Consider the following 22,607-nt stretch of genomic DNA (forward strand, 5'->3'; position numbering starts at 1 on the left):
CATTTTAAATATTTGGAAAATTGTGGAGTCTGTGTGCAAAACGTTTGATTTATGAAACTCCACCATGTGGTAAAAAAGAACAGGCATTTTGATAATATAAATTCCTGCCTTTTTGTGATCAAAGAATAAATTCACTGCTATCTCTCTCTCTCTTGCTCTCACACAAGTACACAGACATTGGAATCTTCCTTCTGTATTTACAATGTCCCTGTCTGTCTGGCATTGAGACGCATGGTCCAGAGGGAATCTTGACCGCTGTTAATGACAGAGAAGTGGCAGATGGAGTTTAATCTGGACAAGTGGGAGGTGTTGCACTTTGGGAGGTCAAATGCAAGAGGAAAGTAAATTGCATTTGGGATTTACTTGGGAGCATTGATGTACGGAGGGAGCTTGGGGGTAAAAAAAAATTGTTTAAGCCGAACTCGGAGTATTGTGTGTAATTCTGGTCGCTGCATTACACAGAGGATGTGGAGGCTTTGGAGAGGGTGCAGAAGAGGTTCACTGGGATGTTGCCTCGGTTAGAGAGATTTAGTAAAAGGAGAGATTGGACAAACTTGGACTGTTTTCTCTGGAATGTCGAGGTGGAGGGGTAACCTGATTGAAGTATATAAAATTATGAGAGGCATAGACAAGGTAGATAGTCAAATACTAGAGGGCATAGCTTTAAGGTAACGGGAGAAAGGTTAAAGGGAGACTTAAGTGGCAAGTTTTATGCACAGAGAGTAAGTGCCTGAAATGTGCTGTCAGGGAAGGTGATGGAAGCAGATACAAGAGGAATGTTTCAGAGGCAGTGAGACAGACACATGCACATACAGGGAATTAAGCGATGCAGACCATGTGCAGACAGATGTGCAGTTTAAATTGGCATCATGGTTGGCTGAAGGGCCTGTTCCTGTGCTGCACCGTTCTATGTTCTCATGTGCAAGATATGGAGTTGGATTTCTCGCTGTTTCACTACCCCCATTCCTGGATAATTCTGGATCTTTACCACCTCTCCCAGTCTGGATCTGGATCTGGTTCTGCACGCAGTTGTCTCTCACTCTCTCTCGCTCACTCTTTTTCCCTCCTTCCCCTGCCCTCCCTCTCCCACTACCCCCTCTCTCAAACTCCTCCTCTGCCCCCCTCCCCCCCCACCCCCGAGTAGCTAATGTTGTTCCGTTGTTCAAGATGGGAAATAGGGATAATCCTGGAAACTATAGACTGGTGAGTCTCACGTCAGTGGCAGAGAAGCTATTGGAGAGGATTCTTAGGGATAGGATTGATGAGCATTTGGAAAACCATAGTCGAATTAGGGATGGTCAGCATGGCTCATGACAAGCTCATATAGAAGATGAAGATGCATGGAGCCCACGGTGACTTGGCCATTTGGATTCAGAATTGGCTTGCCCCTAGAAGACAGAGGGTAGTGGACGATGGGAGTTACTCTGGCTGGAGGTCTGTGACTAGTGGTGTTCCTCAGGGATCCGTACTGGGACCTGTGCTGTTTGTGATGTATATAGACGACCTGGATGAAAATGTAGATGGGTGGGTTAGTAAGTTTGCAGCTGATACAAAGATTGGTGGTGTTGTGGATGGTGTAGAAGATTGCCAAAGGATACAGCAGGATATAGCTCAGTTGCAGATATGGGCAGGGAAATGGCAGATGCAGTGTAATCCAGCCAAGTGTGAGGTGTTGCACTCTGTGAAATCAAATGTAAAAGGACAGTACACGGTTACTGGCAGTGTTAATGTACAGAGGGATCTTGGGGTGCGTGCCCATAGCATCCTGAAAGTGGTTGCACAGGTTGATAGGCTGGTAAAGGTGTATGGCATGTTTGCCTTTATTAGTCAGGAAGTTATGTTGCAGGTTTATAGAACTCTGGTTAGGCTGCATCTGGAGTATTGCATTCAGTTCTGGTTACCCCATTAGGCAAATACGATAGAGGCATTTAAGAGGCTCTTAGATAGGCACATGAATGTGCAGAGAATGAAGGGATATGGATTTGTGCAGGCAGAAGGGATTCGTTTACTTGGATGTTTAATTACTAGCTTAATTAGTTTGTTACAACCTCGTGGACCAAGCGGTCTGTTCCTGTACTGGACGGTTCTATGCTCCACGTCTCTGTGTCCCCCAGCTCCCTGCTCTGGAGCAGTCCTGATTTTATTCACTGGCAGTCACGGCTTCAGCTGCCAAGGTCTTAAAATGAGGAAGCACAAGGCACCAAGGACGTTGAATATTTCGTCCTGATGAAGGGTCCCGACCCGAAACACCGACCTGTCCATTGCCCCCCCGACAGATGCTGCCTGACCTGCCGAGCTCCTTCTGTGTTGCTCCGGCTTCTAGCAGGGGCACTGGCCCCAGCGTGCTTTTAATTCAAACTGAACTCCTCCCCATTTTCAACGGTTCCCGCTTCATTTCAGCGCCCCGTTCCCGGCGCGGGACGGTTCGGTGCAGCCTGCCGGGTCCCGGCGGGTCCAGGCCTGGGACATGCCGCCGCCGCTCGCTCGCCTCTCCCTTCTGCTGCTGGTGCTCGGCCTGGTCACCGCTGCAGGTAAGAAGCCGGTACCACGGAGAGCGGGACCGTTACCCGTCCCGGGGCAGGAGCCGGGAGTGGGGGAACTTCAGTTTGAATTTGGCGGGCGGGCGGGAAAATGGCGCCGCAATTAACCGTCACTGTTCCCCGTCCTCCTGGTTGGGCCTGGCGGCACATTCCGGCTCACGGCCCCCGAGCGGTTTGTGGAAGCAGGTTCCTCACGGAGACACGGGAGGCTCTGCAGATGCCGGAGCCTGGAGCAACAGCCACAGTGCTGGGGGTGGGGGGTCCGCAGCGTCCGCGGGGGGAATCAACAGGCGACGTTGTGGGCCGAGACCCCTCAGCATTTGTGGGGCAGGAGGGATTCGTTCACTTCGGCGTTGAATCACTGGCTTCATTAGTGGGGACCGAGCGGCCTGTTCCTCTGCTGGGCTGTTCTGTGTTTCAGGTCGCTCTTCAGAGTCTCTGTGTCCCCCAGCTCCCTGCTCTGGAGCAGTCCTGATTTTATTCACCGGCAGTCACGGCTTCAGCTGCCGAGGTCTTAAAATGAGGAGGCACAAGGCAGCAAGGACATTGAACATTTCGTCCAGCTGAAGGGTCCCGACCCGCAATATCTCCCTCCATAGTGAGGGGTCTCGGCCCAAAATGTCGACTGTTTGTTTCCCTCCATAGATGCTGCCTGACCTGCTGAGTTCCTCCAGCGCTTTGTGAGTATTGCTCAAGGTTCCTCATGGATTGGGTAAAGTCCCGGCACAGAGTGAGCCCGGGGTAACAGAGCAGACGGGCCACCCCGGGTGGTGGGGGTCGGGCCGTGCCTGGTGGGGAACGGCGGGGCTCTGTGTTTGGGCCCCAGCTCCTCACAGTCGGTGTTTTAACTCCGGGGCCCAGGGTTATATTTCCAGGTTTGTTCATGGATTGTGTGTGGAGAGGAGGAGGTAAAACGGTTTCAAGGGGGTGTGGACAAGTGAAGTGAGCAGACCAGAACACGGCAGGTGGAGGTGGAAAAGTGTGGTCATTCACTTTGCACAGAACAGAAAAGCAGAGGATCTGTTAAACGTTGATATTGATATATGTTGGTGTTCAGAGACCCAGGTGTTCTTGGATACAGTCAGAAAGCCAATGTGCAGTGCAGTTAGGAAGGGAAATGGTATGGTCGCCTTTCTTTGAGTGTTAGCACAAAGATGTGTCGCTACAATTATACGGGGTCTTGATGAGACCACACCTGGGATATTGGGCACCACTGTGATCACCTTACCTGCTGCATTCCCCTTCATTCAAATGGCACCTGATCACAGCCTTTAACAGGTTCACTCTCTCCACCCCACAACCTCTCAACACTGCCTCACCGTCCACCCACTGCCTCACCGTCCACCTACAACCTCACCAGCACCATCCGCGACCACCCACCTGATCCTCTGATCCCCACTCATCTACCTCCCAATCTCCTGCATACCCTAGCGTAACCAGCCCCTACTCTACCCCAAGCCCCCCTTGGCAGCTGGACTGCGCACAACCTCCTGCTTCACCACCACATCTAGCCCAGATATGGCAATGTGCAAACATTGGAAATAAAAGCAGAAGCTGCTGGAAGTGCCCGGAGTGGAACACCAGTGGTGTCTGGTGCTCTTCAGACCTGGGACACTGCTCCAGTAGCCCAGAGGCAGGTTCAGTGTCCTGGGCCCAGGTCCAGGACTGAACCTTGACCCTGCCAGTTTGGAGCAGATATCTGATCTCAGCCCCTTCTCCGCAGGGAGTGGTGGCTCAGCACAGAATGAGCATGCCTTGGGTAGAAAATGTTGAATTCAGAACATGAGAGGGGTTTCATCTTTTTTATTTATTGATAAATATGCAGTTTGACATAGTGGGATAGTGAATGGTCTTCACTCCAGGTACCTCATTACATTTGCTCACAATATTTACCATGTGTCAACGTGCCATCATTTGCTCAGCCCCAAACCTTCCATCAGTGATGAGTGTGAAACCAGGCCCAGCCTTCCAATGTCCGATGGTGGGAGGGAAGTCCGTGCACTGTGGCCTTTCCCCACGGGACTTTTGCAGTGGCCACACCGAGCTTCAGTGCGTCCCTCACCTCCCACTGCTGCACCATAGACTGTATCAGTTGGCAGCATTTGGTTGCAGGATCCCTGCCGAACTCCCTCAATCCTCCTCAACCCCTCTGTCACTCTCACACCCTCGCCCACTCCCCTCAAAGCCTGTCCCCCCTACAACCGCCGTTAACCCCTCACAATCCCCAACTCATTCCTTTTTGGCAAGTAACGTTTCAGTAAATCGGTATCCTTGCTGAAACCGTTATTCCTTCTTCACGTGTACGTAGACAAAACTTGGTGCACTGGCTGAGAATTAACTTGGTCTCACTACTCACATTTTACTCTGTACATCATTAATCAAACCCAGTGGACTGTTCAATATTTTGTAGCCTCTCTTCTGATTGTATCACCTTTACAAGTTGCTGTGCCGAGATCCCCAGTCTCTGTTCCTCTCGGCCCTTCAACATTCGTCCCTTTTGGTCATATTGCCTCTTCCCATTCTTCCTATAAAATAGCGAACTATTACCTTTAATCTTTCCACCTTTTTCCAGTCGACTTCTCCACCTTTCCCTATCCTACTATTTGCTTTTCCCTTTCTTCCTCCAAACACTTGTCCCTCGCAACAGTGGAGTTCTTGGAATTTTCTTATATATCCATCTTTGCAACTCCACCATGAAAGGAAACTGCTCCAGACCCGGCTCTGCTGCTGAAGTTTCAACCCAGCCTCTGCCTAATGCCAGAAACTGACCTCACACTAGCGCACAGCACCGTGACTTTCCTTGGGGACGGGAGCCTTGTGACCCTCTCCTCCAGCTGTCTTACACCCAATATGCCATCTGTCACTGAAAATTTAACTTTGCTTGAGCTCCTGGAGAAACAGCATAAATATCTTTGCTGGTTCAGCTAAAGCTGGAAGGTGGCTAATGTCCTTCCGTTGTTTAAGAAGGATAGAGAGGACAAGCCAGGGAACATAAGAAATAGGAGCAGGAGAAGGCCATCTGGACCGTCAAGCCTGCTCCGCCGTTCAATCAGATCATAGCTGATCTGATCCTGGACTCGGATCCACCTACCTGCCCACTATGCAAAACTACAGGCCGGTCAGCCTGACGTCAGTAGTGGAGGTTACTGGAGGGAATCCTGAGGGACAGGATCTACCAGCATGTGGATAGACAGAGTCTGATTAGGAGGAGTCAGCGTGCCTTTGTGCGTGGGAAATCATGCTTGTGAAACTTCCAGAGTATTTTGAAGAGGTAACTTTAGATGAGGGTAGGGCAGTGGATGTTGTCATTTGGACTTTAGCAAGGCCTTTGACAAGGTCCCGCATGGCAGGCTGGTCTGGAAGGTGAGGTCCCATGGAATCCAGGGAGAGCGAGTTAGGTGGATTCGGAGTTGGCTTGGAGGTAGGAAGCAGAGGGTGGTGGTTGAAGGTTGTTTCTCGGAATGGAGGCCGGTGACTGGTGGTGTGCCACAGGGGTCTGTGTTGGGACCCTTGTTACTTGTTATTTATATAAATGATTTGGACACAAGTGCGTAAGGCTTGATCGGGAAGTTTGAGGATAGCATGAAATTAGGAGGTGGTGTTGATAGTGAAGAAGGTTATCATAGATTACAGGGGGAGTGGGCCGAGGAGCGGCAAATGGATTTCAATACAGAGAAGTGTGAGGTGATGCATTTTGGAAAGTCAAACCAGTGTAGGACTTGTCCTGTGAATGGTCGGACACAGTGTAATGGAACTGAGGGACCCAGGAGTACAAGTGCATAGTTCATTGAAAGCAGCATCACAGGTAGACAGGTGGTGAAAGAGGTGTTTGGCACCCTGGCCTTCGTCAGTCAGGGCATTGAGTACAGGAGTTGGGATGTTATGTTGCAGTTGTAGAAGTCGTTGGTGAGGCCGCATTTGGAGCACTGTGTGCAGTTTTGGTCACCCTGTTATAGGAAAGACGGGGTTAAACTGGAAAGAGTGCAGAGAAGATTTACGAGAATGTTTCCAGGACCAGAGGGCCTGAGTTATAGGGAGAGGTTGGCCAGGCTGGGTCTTTATTGAGGGATGACCTTATAGTAGTGTTCAAAATTATGAGGGGACATAGATAAGGTGGACAGTAACAGTCTTATCCCCAGGGTAGGGGAGTCCAAATCCAGGTGGCATAGATTTAGGGTGAGAGGGGAAAGATTTAAAAGGGACCTGAGGGGCAACTATTTCACGCAGAGGGTGGTGAGTATATGGAACGAGGTCAGGGACTCCTCATCAAAACTGGAAAAGAAATGACGTCAAGCTAGTTTTCAGTAGGAATGTGACCAGAATAAAAAAAAGCTGAGCCAAAATTAGGACTGTCAGAAATGACCGATTCTCATTCAGAGAGGAAGACAGAATGAATTACATAAAGTTGGAGAATTTGCACTGCAATGTGCTCAGACAGGAGATGAGGTGTTCCCCAGGCTTGCATTAGGCCTCAATGTAACAATGCAGGAGGCCACAGACAGAGATCAGAGTGGGAGTGCAATGGTGAATTAAAGCAGCAGGCAGCCCGAAGCTCGGTCACTCCTGCAGACTGAATGCAGGTGCTCCACAAAGCAAACACTTAACTTGTCTTTGGTTTCTCCAGTGTGACTCTCTTCTGAAAGTCATCCCTCGAACTTCTGTAGCACGGCAGGTGGAGCTGCTGCCTCACGGCGACAGAGAGCCGGGTTCAATTCTGACCTCAGGAGCTCTTTCTGTGGAGTTTGTACCTTCTCCCTGTAACCACGTGGGTTTCCTTTGGGTGCCCTGGTTTCCTCACATCGCAAAGATGTGTGGGTAGGGAGGTTAATTGGCTCCTGTAAATTGCCCCTAGTGTGTGGGTGAGGGGTGGTATGCGGGGGACTTGATGGGAATGAGCAAGGGAGAAGAAAAAATGGGATTAATGTAGGATTGGTGTAAATATGTGGTTGATCGTTGGTGTGGAATTGGTTGGCCGAGGGCCTTTTTCTGTGCTACATCTTTCTGTAACCATGACTAACTGTAACCAAACTTGCAAACACCAAATGCAGTACAGTAAGAAGTGCACATGAGTCATGGCTTGGCCTGGAAATATCTTTTGGCTCCTTGGATGACAGGGAGGGGAGAGGTGACAGGACTGCTGTTGTATCTGAAGTGCTGGGAATCTGAAACAAAACCAAGACCTCAGAAAATCTCAGCAGGTCAGGCAGCATCTGTGGAAAGAGAAAACGTCAGTGTTTTGGGCTCACGACCCTTCATCAGAAGCTGCCGAGTTTCTCCAGCATTTTCTGTGTTGGGCGTTGCATCTCCTGTGCGTGCATGGGAAAGTGCCATAGGATGTGGAGTGGTTGATGGGGTTGGAAGAGTAGAGCAGAGGGAGCGACTCCTTCAGAAAAAACCGAAAGGAGAGAGAGGGGAAATATGTGTCTGGTGCAATCTTGGTAGACGTGGTGGAAACTGTGAAGGCTGATCTGTTGTATGTGGGGATTGGTGGCGTGGAAGGCGAGGACCAGGAGATCTTCGTTTATGCCCCTCTATGTACTCTGTCTGTACCTCTCACTGCCTTGGTGAAGCAGTCAGCATAACCAAAGACCCCACCTACCCCGGACATTCTCTCTTCTACCCCCCCTCAAAAGCCTGAAAGCACACACCACCAGGCTCAAGAACAGCCTCTATCCAGCTGTTATAAGACTATTAAATGGTCCCCTTGTACAATAAGATGGACTCTTGATCTCACAATCTACCTCCTTATGACTCTGCACCTTATTGTCTATCTGTTGCACTGCACTTTCTCTGTAACTGTTACACTTTGTTCTGCACAGTGCTATTGTTTTACCCTGTACTACCTCAATGCATTGTGTAATGAATTGATCTGTATGAACAGTGTGCAAGACACGTTTTTCACTCAACCTCAGTACATGTGACAATAATAAACCAATTCCAATAGGAGAGGTGTGGGAAAGGGATGAGATGCAGTCAGGGATGAGATGCAGTCAGGGACTCCCTCTGCTGATAGAGGGGAAGCCACCGCTCAGGAAGAGAAGGAAGGTACTTTCAGGGATAGCTCAACAGAATGTCTTATCGTGGAACGAATGCAACAGACGCAGGGGAACTGGGAGAATGGAAAGGAGTCCTTGTGGTAGACAGGGTGGGAAGAAGTATAGTCAAGACAGCTGTGGGAATCTGTGGGCTTGTGCTGGATATTTGTGGCTAGCCTATTCCCTGAAATGAAGATGGAGAGATCTGAGAAGGAAAGCAGAGATGTAAAGATGAAGGGAAGGTGAGAATCGGCAGCAAAAGTGATGAAATTTGAGTTGTCTTTAAGTGCAGGAGGCCGTTCCAATGCAGTCCTTGACGTACTGCGGAGTGAGCCCAAATGGGATGGAAACAGTGACTTCCAAGTGTCCCACAAAAAGACGCATGTTACTTAGGGCCCATGCGAGTGGCCTGAGTTAGATCTTTGTAATGGAGAAAGTGAGTGGAGTTGAAGGAGAAGTTGTTCAATGTCAGGACAAGTCTATCCTTCAGACCTTCCTGATGTGAGACGCCAATGTAGAGGGATTGCACATCCATGGTGAAGGTGAACTGGTGAGGACCAGGGAATTGTCAGAGCTCCTGACAATATTGCTTGTTGCAAAGCCCCGTTTATATTAAATGTCATGCTTGCTGTGCACAAGCCCACAGGAAAACTAGTTGCAGGGAATGTGTGTCAGAATCTTGCGCAGTGACTCATAGGAAATATTGCTTCAGCAAGTTTCTTGTACTCCAGCAATGAGCGAATGACCATTGTGTTTGTGAACAGCGAGGAGGGTGGTGCTGGCCTTCAGGATGGAGATCGGTTGGGCACGTGGCAGGTGAGGCTCAATGTAGAAAAGACGATGCATTTTGATAAGAAGAATGAGAGCCAATATGGTCCAAGTTTTTTTTTTAAGGGATTGAGAGAGCTCCTAAAGGTTCCATGCGTTTTAATATTTTATGGGTTGAATTTAGCTCTCAGTCAGCGAAGCAACACCATTTCAGAGAGACCTGGGGTACACAAATAACTGAAGGTGGCAAGGCCAGTTAACCAAGCAATTAATCATGGGTTTTATTCACATAATACAAAAGGTACAAAGTTAGACTAAATCAATATAAAGTTTCGGGATCAGCTCGAGTATTGTGTCCAATGCGGGGCGCTGTAGGAGGGGTGTGAATGCTGTGGGGAGGGTCCAGAGGGGATTTGTTGGAATGGTTCGGTGGGTGAGGGCATTGCTGCTCCGTGGACAGGCTGGTGGAGGTGAGGCTGGGAAATTGGTGCAGAGAAGGTATCCAGAAGATTTGGCAGAGGTGTTTCTGATTACCAGAGGCTGACTGGGTGAACCGAATCTGATGAAGCACGGACATAAGTAATTTTGGACATAACTCACTTGCTTTCACATTGCCTTGCCCTCTGTGATCTTACAAACAAGTTAGTCTGGATTAAAATAATACAAACTTAATTGTGTGCAGACTGACCCCACCGAGGCAGGTCCTGAAACCCCAGCGAGTAGTTTCATTAATATGTGCTGTACTTTTCTCACTTCTGCTCCATTTGAATGTTTCACTACTGTCACCAGTTTAAGTGATTACCTTTTGTTCTCTTGCCTTCATCAGACAAAAGGGAAGAAGTGGTTGGAGCCCTCGGTTCATCAGTTTTACTAGATCCGAAAATCGCAGTGGATCCCAGCAAGGATAAAATTATTTGGAGGTTCATCACCGGCGACAAAAGCCCCGTCGTTATTCTGCATCACATCCCGGGTTACCCCAAGTGGGCAGAACCAAGTGAACAGTTTGAGTCCCGTTTGCAGTTTATTCCTTCGAATGGCTCTCTGATGATAAGCAGACTAACAGCCGGTGACCAGGGCAATTACAGCTTCACAGTGGAGAGACAGGAGCGGAATATAATACACTTGCTGCTCTTCGGTGAGTTGTTTCACTTGTTTGTGACGCAGAAGGTGAATTGTTCCTGAAACGATCTATGACTGTGGTTTCCATTAAAAGAGAAGTGAGACGCCTCACCTGTTAGAATAAGCACTGAAGTCAGACGCAGAAGGATGTAGCCCTAATGTGGGCAATTGGGATTAGTGCAGAAGGAGGAGAAAAGGTCGGCATGGACATGACGGGCACAAGGACCTGTTTCTGTGCTGTACGGCTGTCTATGAATGACTGAGCCCATTAAGGTGGGCAGATCCCCAGGGCCTGACCAAACTCACCCCAGGACATCATGGGAGGCCAGGGAAGAAATTGCAGAGGCCCTTATAGAGATATTTGCTCTGTCGTTAGCCACTGGGGGAGTTCCAGAAGACTGGAGGGTGGCTGATATTGTTCAAGAAGGGCAGCAAGGACAGGCCAGGGAACCACAGGCCGGTCAGCCTGACTTCAGTTGTAGGGAAGTTACTGGAGGGAAGTCAGAAGGACAAGATCTACCATCACTTGGATAGTCAAGGCCTGATCAGGAATAGCCCAGCACGCTTTTGTGTGTGGGAGGTCATATCTGACCAATCTTTTGGTTTTTTTCGAAGAGGTAACTAAGGGGATAGATGAAGGTAGGGCAGTGGATGTCTGTGTGGACTTTAGTAAGGCCTTTGACAAGGTCCCACATGGCAGGCTGATCTGGAAGGTTAGGTCGCATGGGATTCAGGGGGAGCTGGCGAGGTGGATTCAGAATTGGCTCTGACCGGAAGCAGAGGGTGATGGTTGAAGGTTGATTCTCCAGCTGGAGGCCTGTGACTAGGGGGGTGCCCCAGGGGTCAGTGTTGGGACCTCTGTTATTCATTATTTATGTAAATGACTTGGATATGAACATACATGGCACAATTAGCAAGTTTGCTGATGATACTTGTTGATAGTGAAGGAGGTTACAATGACTTACAAAGAGATCTTGATCAGTTGGGGAGATAGGCTGAGGAATGGCAAATGGATTTCAACTGAGGTAAGTGTGAGGTGATGCATTTTGGCCAGTCAAACCAGGGTAGGACTTGTTATTTATATAAATGATTTGGATGCGAATGCATAAGGCTTGATCAGTAAGTCTGCGGATGACGTGAAATTAGGAGGTGGTGTTGACAGTGAAGAAGTAGATTACAGGGGGATCTGGATCAGTTAGGGAAGTGGGCCGAGGAGTGGCAAATGGATTTCAATACATATAAATGTGAGGTGATGCATTTTCGAAAGTCAAACCAGCCTAGAACTTGTGCTATGAACGGCAGGGCACTGACGAGTGTTGTGGAACAGAGGGACCTGGGAGTACAAGTGCACTGTTCACTGAAAGCGGCAGCACAGATAGACGGTGGTGAAGAAGGCGTTTGACACGCTGGCCTTCACCAGTCAGGGCTTCGAGGTTAGGAGTAGGGACGTTATGTTACAGTTATACAAGCCGTTGGTGAGGCTGCACTTGGAGTATTGTGCACAGTTTTGGTCCCCCTGTTATAGGGAAGACGTTGTCAAGCTGGAGAGGGTGCAGAAGAGATTTACGAGGATGCTGCCTGGACTGGAGGGCCTGAGTTACAGGGAGAGGTCAGCCACGCTGGATCTTTATTCCCTGGAGCGCAGGCGAATGAGGGGTGACCGCGTAGAAGTTTATAAATTCATGAGGGGTATGGATAAGGTGGACGGTCGCCGTCTTTTCCCCGGGGTTGGGGAGTCCAGAACTAGAGGGCACAGATACAAGATAAGAGGGGGGAGATTTAAAAGAGAGCTGAGAGGTAACGTCTTTACACAGAGGGTGGTGAGTGCCTGGAACAAGCTGCCAGAGGAAGTGGTCGAGGCGGGTACAATTGCAACATTTAAGAGGCATTTGGAGAGGTACATGGAGGGGAGGGGCTTGGAGGGTCACGGGCCGAACGCGGGCAGCTGGGACGAGCAGGGAGGATGCTGTGGTCGGCATGGACCTGTGGGGCCGAAGGGCCTGTTTCCATGCTGTATTACTCTCTGACAGGACATTAAATGCAGCCATTCAGTCAGTTCCCACAGCTGTGAGGTACCTGTGATCCCATAGGAATAGGTTCACCATCTACTGCTCGAATGGTGAGATGGGAGAAGGAGAACTGTCTGTGTTACCGGGGAGTAGGAGTTTGCTGTTGAACTCTTTGGCATGAACAAACTTGATGCAGAAGGGCAAATCCTTTTGTAACTGTAGATTTGCTGCAGTGTTGCACGGTGAGATTTGATTACAAGTGACTACAGTTCATTCATCAGTATTTTCCCTTCAGGTGAGCTGTCGGAAGCTTTGATATTGACCAACTCCGGCTCCCTGGGTTCCACCGTCCAGCTCACCTGTAATGTCAGCGGAGATCCTCATGAGTATCGGTGGTGGAAAGATGGAGGGGAAATCTCCCGGCATCACTGGCTTATGGATGAGAACAGGACTCTAGTGATCCCGGGGGCTTCAGGACATGACTGTGGAATGTACACCTGTGTGGCAGTCAATCCCGTCAGCTCCGTCCACACAGATCACCCCCTAATTATTCCTGGTGAGTTTGGTTTGTGGGTGACGTTCTGAGGGTAAATGTTGTGATCGCCTGCAGTTGGTGGTTTTTTTTTGAATGTAACCTGTGCAAATCAGCACTGCAACAGAGGCAGAGAATTAGGGTTCACAGAAAGGTGACTGTGCAGGGGGAGGCCATTGGGCCCATCAGGTCTGAACTATTGTCAACAAATTAGCTCGTCCCTGTGCTTGCAGCCTTTTCATTCTTTGAGGTGCCTATCCAGCCCCCGCCTGAATACTGTAACTGAATCTGTCTCCACTCTGGCAACGCTGCCCAGAGTCTAACCAGTTTTGTGTCTTTGCCCATCATCATCACTCTGCCTTCTTGATCCTGTCTGTCTACTCTGTCTGCCCCCCAGCTGATTCTCAATGGCTCGCTGAGACTCTCTTTACATCCTTCTCCAGACTGCCCTCGTAACAAAGATCTTTCATTCCAGGTATTCCATGTTGGTAAATCTCTTCTGCGCTCCTGCACAAGCCATTAGATCGGTCCCAATCACCACCAGTGTTTTATAAACGTTCATTGTGACTTTCTTCATCGTGTACTCCATGCCTCTTTTTGTAAAGCCCACGAACCTGCAGGTTATTGACCATCAAACCCAGTCTGCTTGTCTGCTGGAGAAAATGAAACATTTCATACCTCTGGTGCATTAAGGATCCAGAATTACCCGCCAGTTTCTGAGCTGGCCAGGCTCGATACTGCAGGGGTGTGATTGTCGCTCATCTCCCAGACCCTGAGGTTTGCCCTCTTTCTTGTTGACTGTCGGTCTCCCGATTTGTCACTGCTGTGTTCTCTTTCTTCTTTTAAAATGTTTAAATATTTAGATTTTATTTACAGCGTGGTTACAGGCCCTTCTGGCCTAACGAGTCCGCGCCGCCCATTTTTAAACCCAAATTAACCTACCCGTACATCTTTGAAATGTGGGAGGAAACCGGAGCACCCGGAGGAAACCCATGCAGACACGGGAGAACGTACAAACTCCTTACAGACAGCGACGGGAATTGAACCCCGATCGCTGGTGTGTGTTTACACCAACCTTCTGAAATGCTGGGTCTCCTCAAACCCCAGCCGAGCCGATCGGACACAGAGGAGCGTGGGATTGACTGACGCTGACGGTTTTCCCACGTGGGTCTTGTGACCGAGTCTCCCCATATTTGCTATTTCACTGTTTTAATCCAGGCCTCTCGTTATCGCTGGTTACCATGGTAACAACCAGCTCTTTGACCTGCTGTTGAAGCCTTGGATGCCGTGGGAGACTGGTCCTTATCTCACTGCAACCAGATGGTTGTTTTCAGTTTATTGGACAGACACAGCCAGGCAATTCCCAGCTGTAAATGGTGAGTCCTGGAGAATGCAGCTCCGCACCTTTGCTTTATCTCATGAAGGTCCAGTTTTAGTCTGTAGTTCGCAGTTCAGTTGCCACAGAAGGCTTCTCAAAACAGCTCTCGATTCATAATTCTGTGATCCAGTATTGGAGAAAACCTTTCCAATCAGGTTGTTGTCGATCTCTGACCATTCTCAAGGAATTTGGATGACCTGTACTGGGCCATAGATGCAATCACAAGGAAGACGCGCTGGCGTATCCACTTTCCTAAAAGGTTGAAGAGGTTCGGCACTTCACCGAACAGTCTATCAACTTCGATAGGGTTACTGCTGAAAGTATCCTGACTGCTTGCATCATGGCCTGGGATGGCAGTTCCAATGCACAGGAATGTGAGAAGCTGCACGGAGTAGTGGACTTTGCCCAATACATCACAGGCACATCCTTCTCCACTGTCAAAAGTATAGACGTGAGGCAGTGCCTCAAGAAGGCAACATCTGTCATCAAAGATCCTCACCATCCAGGCCATGCCATCTTCTCGCAGCTCCCATCGAGCAGGAGGTACAGAAGCCTGAAGTCCCACACCACCAGGTTCAGGAACAGCTACTTTCCTTCAACCATTCGGTTCCTGCATAACCCCAGACACTACCTCAGTATAGCAACATGATAACCACTTTCCACTGCAATAGACTTCCTTTTTTTTGTTCTGATTGTGTTCTTTTTTGTATAATTTAGTATAATTTATGTTTAATTTGTTTTTCTTGTGAATGTTGTGTGTCTGATACCATGTGTCTGCGATTTGCTACAGGTAAGTTTCTCATTGCACCTGTGACAATAAACTCAACTTTGGCTTGTTCAAACTGAAGATACCCTCCAGTCTCGTGTTCTGGGGTGGTTGCTTTTAACCTTTTCCATTGCTCTGCTTCTCACAACAACCTGTTGCTCATGTGAAATTGGCTTCTTCTTCCATCACACTTTGTCGAGGTTCAGCTGCCAGCCGTGGCTGCAGTCATTGGCTGACAATGCTTTGAGCTTTCTCAACCTGGCCTTCCGCTCTGTGAACTTTGTACATATACCCCCAGATCTCTCCTCCTGTACCCCATTTAGAACCGTATCTTCTTCTTCCCACCTAAATGTAGTCCTTTACACTTGTCTGCATTAAATTTCACCCACCCCTGTGCACACTTTCCACCAGCCTGTCTGTATCTTGAAGTCTGTTACCACCTTCCTTATGGTTCACTCTGCAGGTTTGAAATCTGTGCTCTGTACATCAATCCACGTTATCAAGAAAAGCAGTGGTCCCAGTACTGGCCCATGGGATCTCCACTGTATTATTTCAAAGGAGAAATTCACTGTGACCCCCGATCACAGGAATGGCTGAATTTTTCAGTCTCTGTGAGCACCACTGAATAGACGTGCAGAATTGTAGCAGCTCCTGTTCCCTGCCACTGCACCATCTGGTGAACCAGTGACCAACATCAGGAGGGATGTAGCTGGTGAACGTGATGTGCTCTTTGACAGCTGTCACTCACCATATGGACACTGGCCTCCTAACTGAGAGACAGCTTTCTCGCCTTTAATGATTGACATCATGGAAAACAGCCAGAAATTCCCTCGGGCAAAAAGAATGAGAGGAATCAGGCGACAAAGTATGGAGTGGAACAAACCAGGAATTGCCCCCAGTGAGGGGTTAGTGTCTGGCTCCAGTTAGGAAGGACAGATGTGACTGATGGAGGGAGAGTTGGAGACTTTCCCGTGATATTGTGGGACGTCTCCACAACTGGGAGAAGCAAATTCTGGATCATCTCCTGGATCCTGGCAGCTCCAAAATGCACTCCTCAAGACCCCACCCAATGTTCTGCACTGGCTGCTCCTTCTGGAAAGGTTTGACGAGAGACCCATGGGGAAGACTGAATGGGCTCCGTTCTAGGATGGCAGAACGAGCCAGTGTGTTGTTAACCCAGTTTATAGGGCACAGAGGGTCAGTTGGTGCAGACCTAAAGGCAGGGGTTGGCACGTTCCCACCCCTGCAGGAGATCAGTTTGGTTACTGCATGAATTGGCAGCTTTCATGGTCATTTCTTTGGTGCCCCTGATATTTTATTCAAACGTATTTTTAATTGCAGGCTTTCCCCCCGAGGACATCACAATTGTTACTCTGTCGATCACAGACCTGGTGATTTCTGTAGTGCTGCTTGTGTTTGTGCAACTGCGCTGCTGGAAGACGGAATCAGACGAAGGTATCTGTCGTTGTAACGTCTGTTTGGGAATATAAACACCGGTTAACATCGGGCCCTGGAAGGGAAGGTGGTAATGAATAGGATCGAGTGAACAGGAGGTGGGATTTGAGGAGAAGTTGAGCTCGGAGAGGAGATGCGATTGAATCTAGAGAGAGATGCAATTCCGACCCCAGGGCAGCGAAGAACATTTGGGAGGCTGGTCCAGTGGGTGAAGGGAAGGGAGGGGAACCATGGGGGTGGATGAACCGTGTCGGTCACAGCCGTCTGTGGGTTGGGTGTATGTTGTAGGGAGATCTCGGGCTGAATGACGGAGACATCAGTGAGTTGGGGGTTATCATCACACTTCTGGATAATCTTTGAATAAACGGTTTGGTGGTGGAACACGGGCCCTGATGATGGTTAGTTAGGAGCAGGCAGACCTGGTGATGGTCGGTTAGACCAGGTTTTCACCAGGAAGTTCACACCCAGTCCCTTAGACACGAGGGAGTGGAGATGGAGGGTAAACCACGGGGAGTGAGGAGGAACCCAAGAACATCAGAAACAGAAGAAGGAGGAGGCCATACAGCCCTTGGCCGTTCATCGGCCGTCCATTCAGACCGTGGCTGATCGTTTAGCTCAGTGTCCGTATCCTGTACCAACCCATATCCCTTCAGTGCCTTAACCTCTAAAGATCTATCGCTCTCTGCCCTGAATGTGGTCGGTGACTGAGCCTCCACAGCCCTCTGGAGAATCCCAAAGGTTCACCACCCTCTGGTTTTTCCCACCTGTCCTGAATGGCTGAGCCCTTATTTTGAGCCTGTCACCCCCTGTTGCAGTTCCCCCAGCTGGGAGAAACATCATCCCCACTCCATGACCGGCAGCCCCATGGAATGTTGTATGTTTCAGAGGGATCCCCTGTCATCCTTGTCTACCCTGGAGGGTACGGGTTTAATCTCTCTTCAAATGACAAACCATCCAGGAATGAGTGTGGCGAACCTTCACTGTATTCCCTCTATCACATGCCCACCCTTCCTTGGGTGGGGAAACCAGACCTGTGCACAATATTCCAGATGCAGCTCAGTGGAGCAAGATCTCCCCACTCCCGAATCAAATTCTCTGGCAATAAAGGACAACGTATTGTTCACCTTCCTAATCGCTGTCCGTACCTGCAGTTTAACTTTCAGTGATCTGTGGACAAGGACACCTGGGTCCCTCTGAACACCAACAACTTTCAAATCTCTTAAACATTCTGCCTTTTCTCCTCCCAGGGTGAGAGGGTGACACTACAGTGGGAGCAAGGGACTCAGTGATATTGAAGAGAGTGTGATTTAACATCTCAGCAGCTTTTGAAACGTGTATACATGGCTGGGAATTTAAAAATGCCATGGGAAGGGATTTGAGGGAGAATCTTTTCCAGGAGTATGATTACAGAGGGCTGGAATATGGGTGGGAAGCAAATCAATAGGACTGCTCACCAATTTGCTGAGCAATAGAAGATGAACAATAATTGCTGGACCCACCAGCTAACACCTGAATGAATTAAGAGACACGTGGTGAAGGAGAGGTGTCACCGGATCTGGTGATGGTGAACCCCTGGGATCTGCTTCACCAGGTACCACCGGACTCCCTGGACAATCTCTGCTCCTTCCACATTGTGTCCCTGCATCTGGGCAGTTCAGCTTGCACCCTTGTACAGGTAAAAGTTTCCGTCCCGGTCCAGAACACTGCCCAATGCCCATGAGCATCTGGGTGCAGTGATGTTCCAATCCTCGGCATCGGAACAGGCTTCAGGATCAAACAGGGTAACTCCAGTGGTGCAGCTGGGCTTGGTTGCTGTCACCACTGACAAGACCATGTCAATCACAGCTCCCGAGATCACTAGGAGGACACACAGCTGATTTACAGTGGGCTCTCACCTCCTCCACTGGACTCACACACAGGGAAACTGCAGCGTGCCTGCCATTTCCATATCCACAGCCAACGGATAATGAGATTGCACAAGACACCAAATATAAGGTGTTCCCTCTGGTGCGTTCTCTCTCCCCCTGATCTCTCCCCTTGCTGCCAGTGTCCGTGAGCTCCCTGGACCCCTTCCATCTGGTGTGCACTCCATTTCTGGGCTGGTTGGGAGGCCTGTGTTTTGGGGTGCTTGGTAACACCAGCAGCCTGAGCAACCCTGCGTCCATCTCCGGTACCTGGAACCCCCTCTGTTGATTCCTGTGTTGAACCAAGTGTGTGGATTTCACATTCTGCATGTTCTTGATTTGTTTCTCTGTAGCCATGAGGAGCCACAGACATTGGGTGCTGGGCCGGAATATCTGTAACATTGTGTCTCTTGTCACCCTCTTCACTGCCCTCATTTACTGGATTGTGGTTAAAGGTATGTGTAAAAATACTTTTTACTCAACTGAAAATGCTCACTGTGCGGGGAGGTTGGGACAGAACAAGTGTATCAGTTGGTGTATTCTGGAGAGTTCCGGACCCCAGAATGGGAATGTGATATTTTGTCCTTTATGGGACACCAGGGTAGAATTACCAATATTTTAAAATACAAGAAGAGATTGCGGGAAGTGAGGCTATGGTCACTGGAGTTCCACTGGTTAGTGGGTGATGTGATGAAAGTTGTGAATGATTAGAGTAGACAGAAACCATTGCTGTTGCCTGAGGTGCTTGGGACGGGGTCAGCTGTTTGTTTTAATAACTGGGAACCACTTTTCCTGCAGTGGAAACGCAGTAACTCCCGGTCCGGGAATTTCACTGGGTGCTGTGGGCACTGGTTGTCCTTGCGCCCCGAGAGGATTTTCATGGGGGGGAGGGGGGAACGCATGTGGTGATGCCACACCCTGTGCGACCCCCTTCTGTAGGGGAATTGGACCCTGTTGTTCCGGAAGCTCCAGCTGTGGGGCAGTCCCGGGACCAGTGGGTTTCACTGTCACAGCTGTGAACATGGGCACCAACCCTGACAGAAAACGTTGGTTTTAATCCCCCACCACCACCATTCCCAGACCTCTCCTTCAACTGACACCAGAATCAGGTTTACTATCACTGACATATGTTGTGAAATTTGTTGTTTAGCGGCAACAGTACAGTGCAAGACATAAAAATTACCATAAGTCAGAAAAAATAAATAAATAATGCAAAAGAGGGATAACGAGTGGGTTCATGGACCGTTCAGAAATCTGATGTCTGAGGGGAAGAAGCTGTTCCTGAAACATTGAGTGTGGGTCTTCAGGCTCCTGTACCTCCTCTCCGATGGTAGTAACGAGAAGAGGCCATGTCCCAGGTGGTGAGGGTCCTTAATAATGGATGCCGCCTTTTTGAGGCGCCGCCTCTTGAAGATGTCCTCAATGGTGGGGAGGGTCATGTCTGTGATGGAGCTGGCTGAGTCTACAACCCTCTGCAGCCTCTTACTAAGCTATGCATTGGAGCCTCCATACCAGGCAGTGATGCAAACAGTCAGAATGCTCTCCACCGTACATCTATAGAAATTCGCAAGGGTCTTTGGTGACATACCAAATTTCCTCAAACTCCTAACGAAGTAGAACCGCTGGTGTGCCTTCTTCATGATTGCATCAATGTGTTGGGCCCAGGATACATCCTCTGAGATGTTGACACTCAGGAACCTGAAGCTGCTCACCCTTTCCACCGCTGACCCCTCAATGAGACTGGTGTGTGTTCTCCCAACTTCCCCTTCCTGAAGTCCACAATCAATTCCTTGGTCTTGCTGACGTTGAGTGCGAGGTTATTGCGATACCACTCAACCAGCCGACCTATCTCACTCCTGTATGCTTCCTCGTTACCATCTGAGACGTGAAAAAGCTAAAGCTATTTAGGGGTCAGTCAGCGTCTGTGGAGAGAGGAACAGAGCTAACAATTCAGCTCAATGTCCTTTCATCAGGCAGAAGTTGGAAATCGGTCTTCATTCAGCAGAGATGGGGCGAAGGGCTGAGAAAACAACAGGGAGGGTGTGTGAGGGGTGGAGACCAGGAGAGTCTTCCGAGTGCCTGTCACTGGTCTACCCACGGCTGGTGAAAGTGGGTGAGTATCTTAAGAGTCTGTCCCCACGACACTGAGAACAGTGGAGGTTCCAGCGGGACCTCACCATCTCCCTCTCTGGGGAAGCAGACGGAATAAATGCAGCCCCACCAGTGTCACCCACGTCCCCAGAACCAACAGGTAAATCATGTACTGCGGTGTTGGGGAATGGGATTACTGCTTCTTATTGGTTTAACTTCCCGTGAAATACTGTGTGAAGTGCCAACCGTCACCGTTGTATCCTTGCTGCAGGTGCCAGCCCTGTACCAGTGGTGGGTTGTTGCATTGTGCTTGCTCAGCTTCTGGATTTGACCCGACTCTTCACTGTTCACATGTTACACCATCCGTGCAGCGACAGTTTACAAAAAAACATCGGTAAGGAGCAGATCAGTCATTGATTAAAATTTCCAATCTTATCAATGAAACTCGACCTCTAACCATCACATCAACTGTACTTGACAGGAGTTTGGGACTGGGCTGGTGGTGGACTGCACCTCGCTGTGGTCATCATCTCCGTGACTTCCTTGACAGTGATTCATCAAAACAGTGAGTTTGCAGAGACCTCTTCATCGCTGTTCACAACATTGCAAGCTTCTGATGATCGATACGTTCTTTGTCTCCCACGAGGCCTCTGAGGTGGTCACTCCCAATACTGTTGAGGTCAGATCAGTCTGCAGAAACAGATTTGTGTGGATGACATTAAGGAGGTTTCCCCTCGTGTTGGATGTCCTTGCACCTTCTGCTGCCCCAATAACACAGATGTGTCCTTCAGGACTGTGTAACTTGCTCAGCAGGGATGTGACAGTGCCGTCTTGGTGCTGGACATTGAAATACCCCACCCAGGGTAGACTGTCTCCGTGCTCCCCTCCCTGCTTCTTCCCAGTGGTGCTCTGTGTGGAGGAGTCCTGATCCCCCAGCTGAGGAAGGTGGTAATCGGGCGGTTTATTATCGGGAAGTCTATTACTTTCTCTTTCTGGGAATTTTGAATTAGTTTTTTATCGTCACATGTACCAAGATGTATTGAAAAGCTTTTGTCCGTGTGCCATGCGCCATCCAGGTAGATCATTCCATACATCGAGGTTGTACAAAAGGAAACAATAACACGATGCAGGATGTAGTGTCCCAGTTCCAGACAAAGTGCAGTGCAGGTAGACAAATTAGGAGCAAAGGCCATGATGAGAGATCTGGAGATCAAGAGTTCATCTTTATGGTACAAGAGTCTTATAGTGGGATAGAAGCTGTCATTGAACCTGGTGGCACGTGCTTTTAGTTTTTGTATCTTCTACTTGATGGGAGGGGGAGGAGAGAGCATGTCTGGGGTGGGAGGATCTTTGATTATGTCAGCTGCTTTACCGAGGCAGCGGGAAGTGTAAACCATGGAGGGGAGGGGAGGCTGGTTTCTGTGATGTGCTGAGCTGTGTCCACAACTCTGCAATCTCTTGTGGTCCTGGGCAGAGCAGTTGCCGTATCATCCGTGATGCATCCGGATAGGATGCTTTCTATGGTGCATCGGTAACAATTGGTGAGGGTCAACAGGGACCTGCCGAATTTGCTTAGCCTCCTGAGGAAGAGGTGCTGATGTGCTTTCTTGGCCATTGTGTCTACGTGGCTGGACCAGGACAGGGTTGCGTGGCAGTTGTAGAGTTCATTAGGCAGTTATTTAATAATCACTGTGAGCAGGGACTGATTCATGAATCCAGTATCTTCACAAGTATAAATATAGGGGGCTTCTGCTGTCAGATGAGGTAACGTGGAGTCTTGGTTCTACTGAGCAGGAAACTCAGGTTGTTGGTGAGTGGGGAAATGAAGTGAAGAGGTCCAGCACATGCCTTTTACAATGGGGGGGTAGGTGATTGGCTGATGACTGCTGAGGTTTCCATCTCTCTGAGCTGAGGCACTGTTTGAAACAAAGACTCGACCTTGCAGTACAGCGTTAATTTTATAGTTTAATCAAGTGACTTAAAGATAAGTAAAGATTTTGTTCAACACTT

General features: G+C 49.2%; 1 protein-coding gene across 3 annotated transcripts in view; it reads left to right on the forward strand.

The window, feature by feature from the left end:
• The first annotated feature begins 1,900 nt into the window (after nt 1-1,900).
• Nucleotides 1,901-22,607, forward strand: part of LOC127585900 (inactive tyrosine-protein kinase 7-like) — a 32,660-nt gene continuing 11,953 nt past the window's right edge. Inside the window, exons 1-7 of one of the 3 annotated variants that reach the window (XM_052043631.1) lie at nt 1,901-2,531; nt 10,170-10,478; nt 12,767-13,027; nt 16,489-16,602; nt 18,860-18,961; nt 20,869-20,991; nt 21,079-21,162. In XM_052043631.1, coding sequence (XP_051899591.1) covers nt 2,468-2,531; nt 10,170-10,478; nt 12,767-13,027; nt 16,489-16,602; nt 18,860-18,961; nt 20,869-20,991; nt 21,079-21,162 — 1,057 coding nt within the window. In that variant the 5' untranslated portion in view covers nt 1,901-2,467. The remainder of the gene's footprint in view (nt 2,532-10,169; nt 10,479-12,766; nt 13,028-16,488; nt 16,603-18,859; nt 18,962-20,868; nt 20,992-21,078; nt 21,163-22,607) is intronic. The other 2 variants (XM_052043629.1, XM_052043630.1) reach the window with 2 other exon arrangements.

This window comes from Pristis pectinata, chromosome 34 (assembly GCF_009764475.1).
Source record: "Pristis pectinata isolate sPriPec2 chromosome 34, sPriPec2.1.pri, whole genome shotgun sequence".
Lineage (NCBI taxonomy): Eukaryota > Metazoa > Chordata > Chondrichthyes > Rhinopristiformes > Pristidae > Pristis > Pristis pectinata.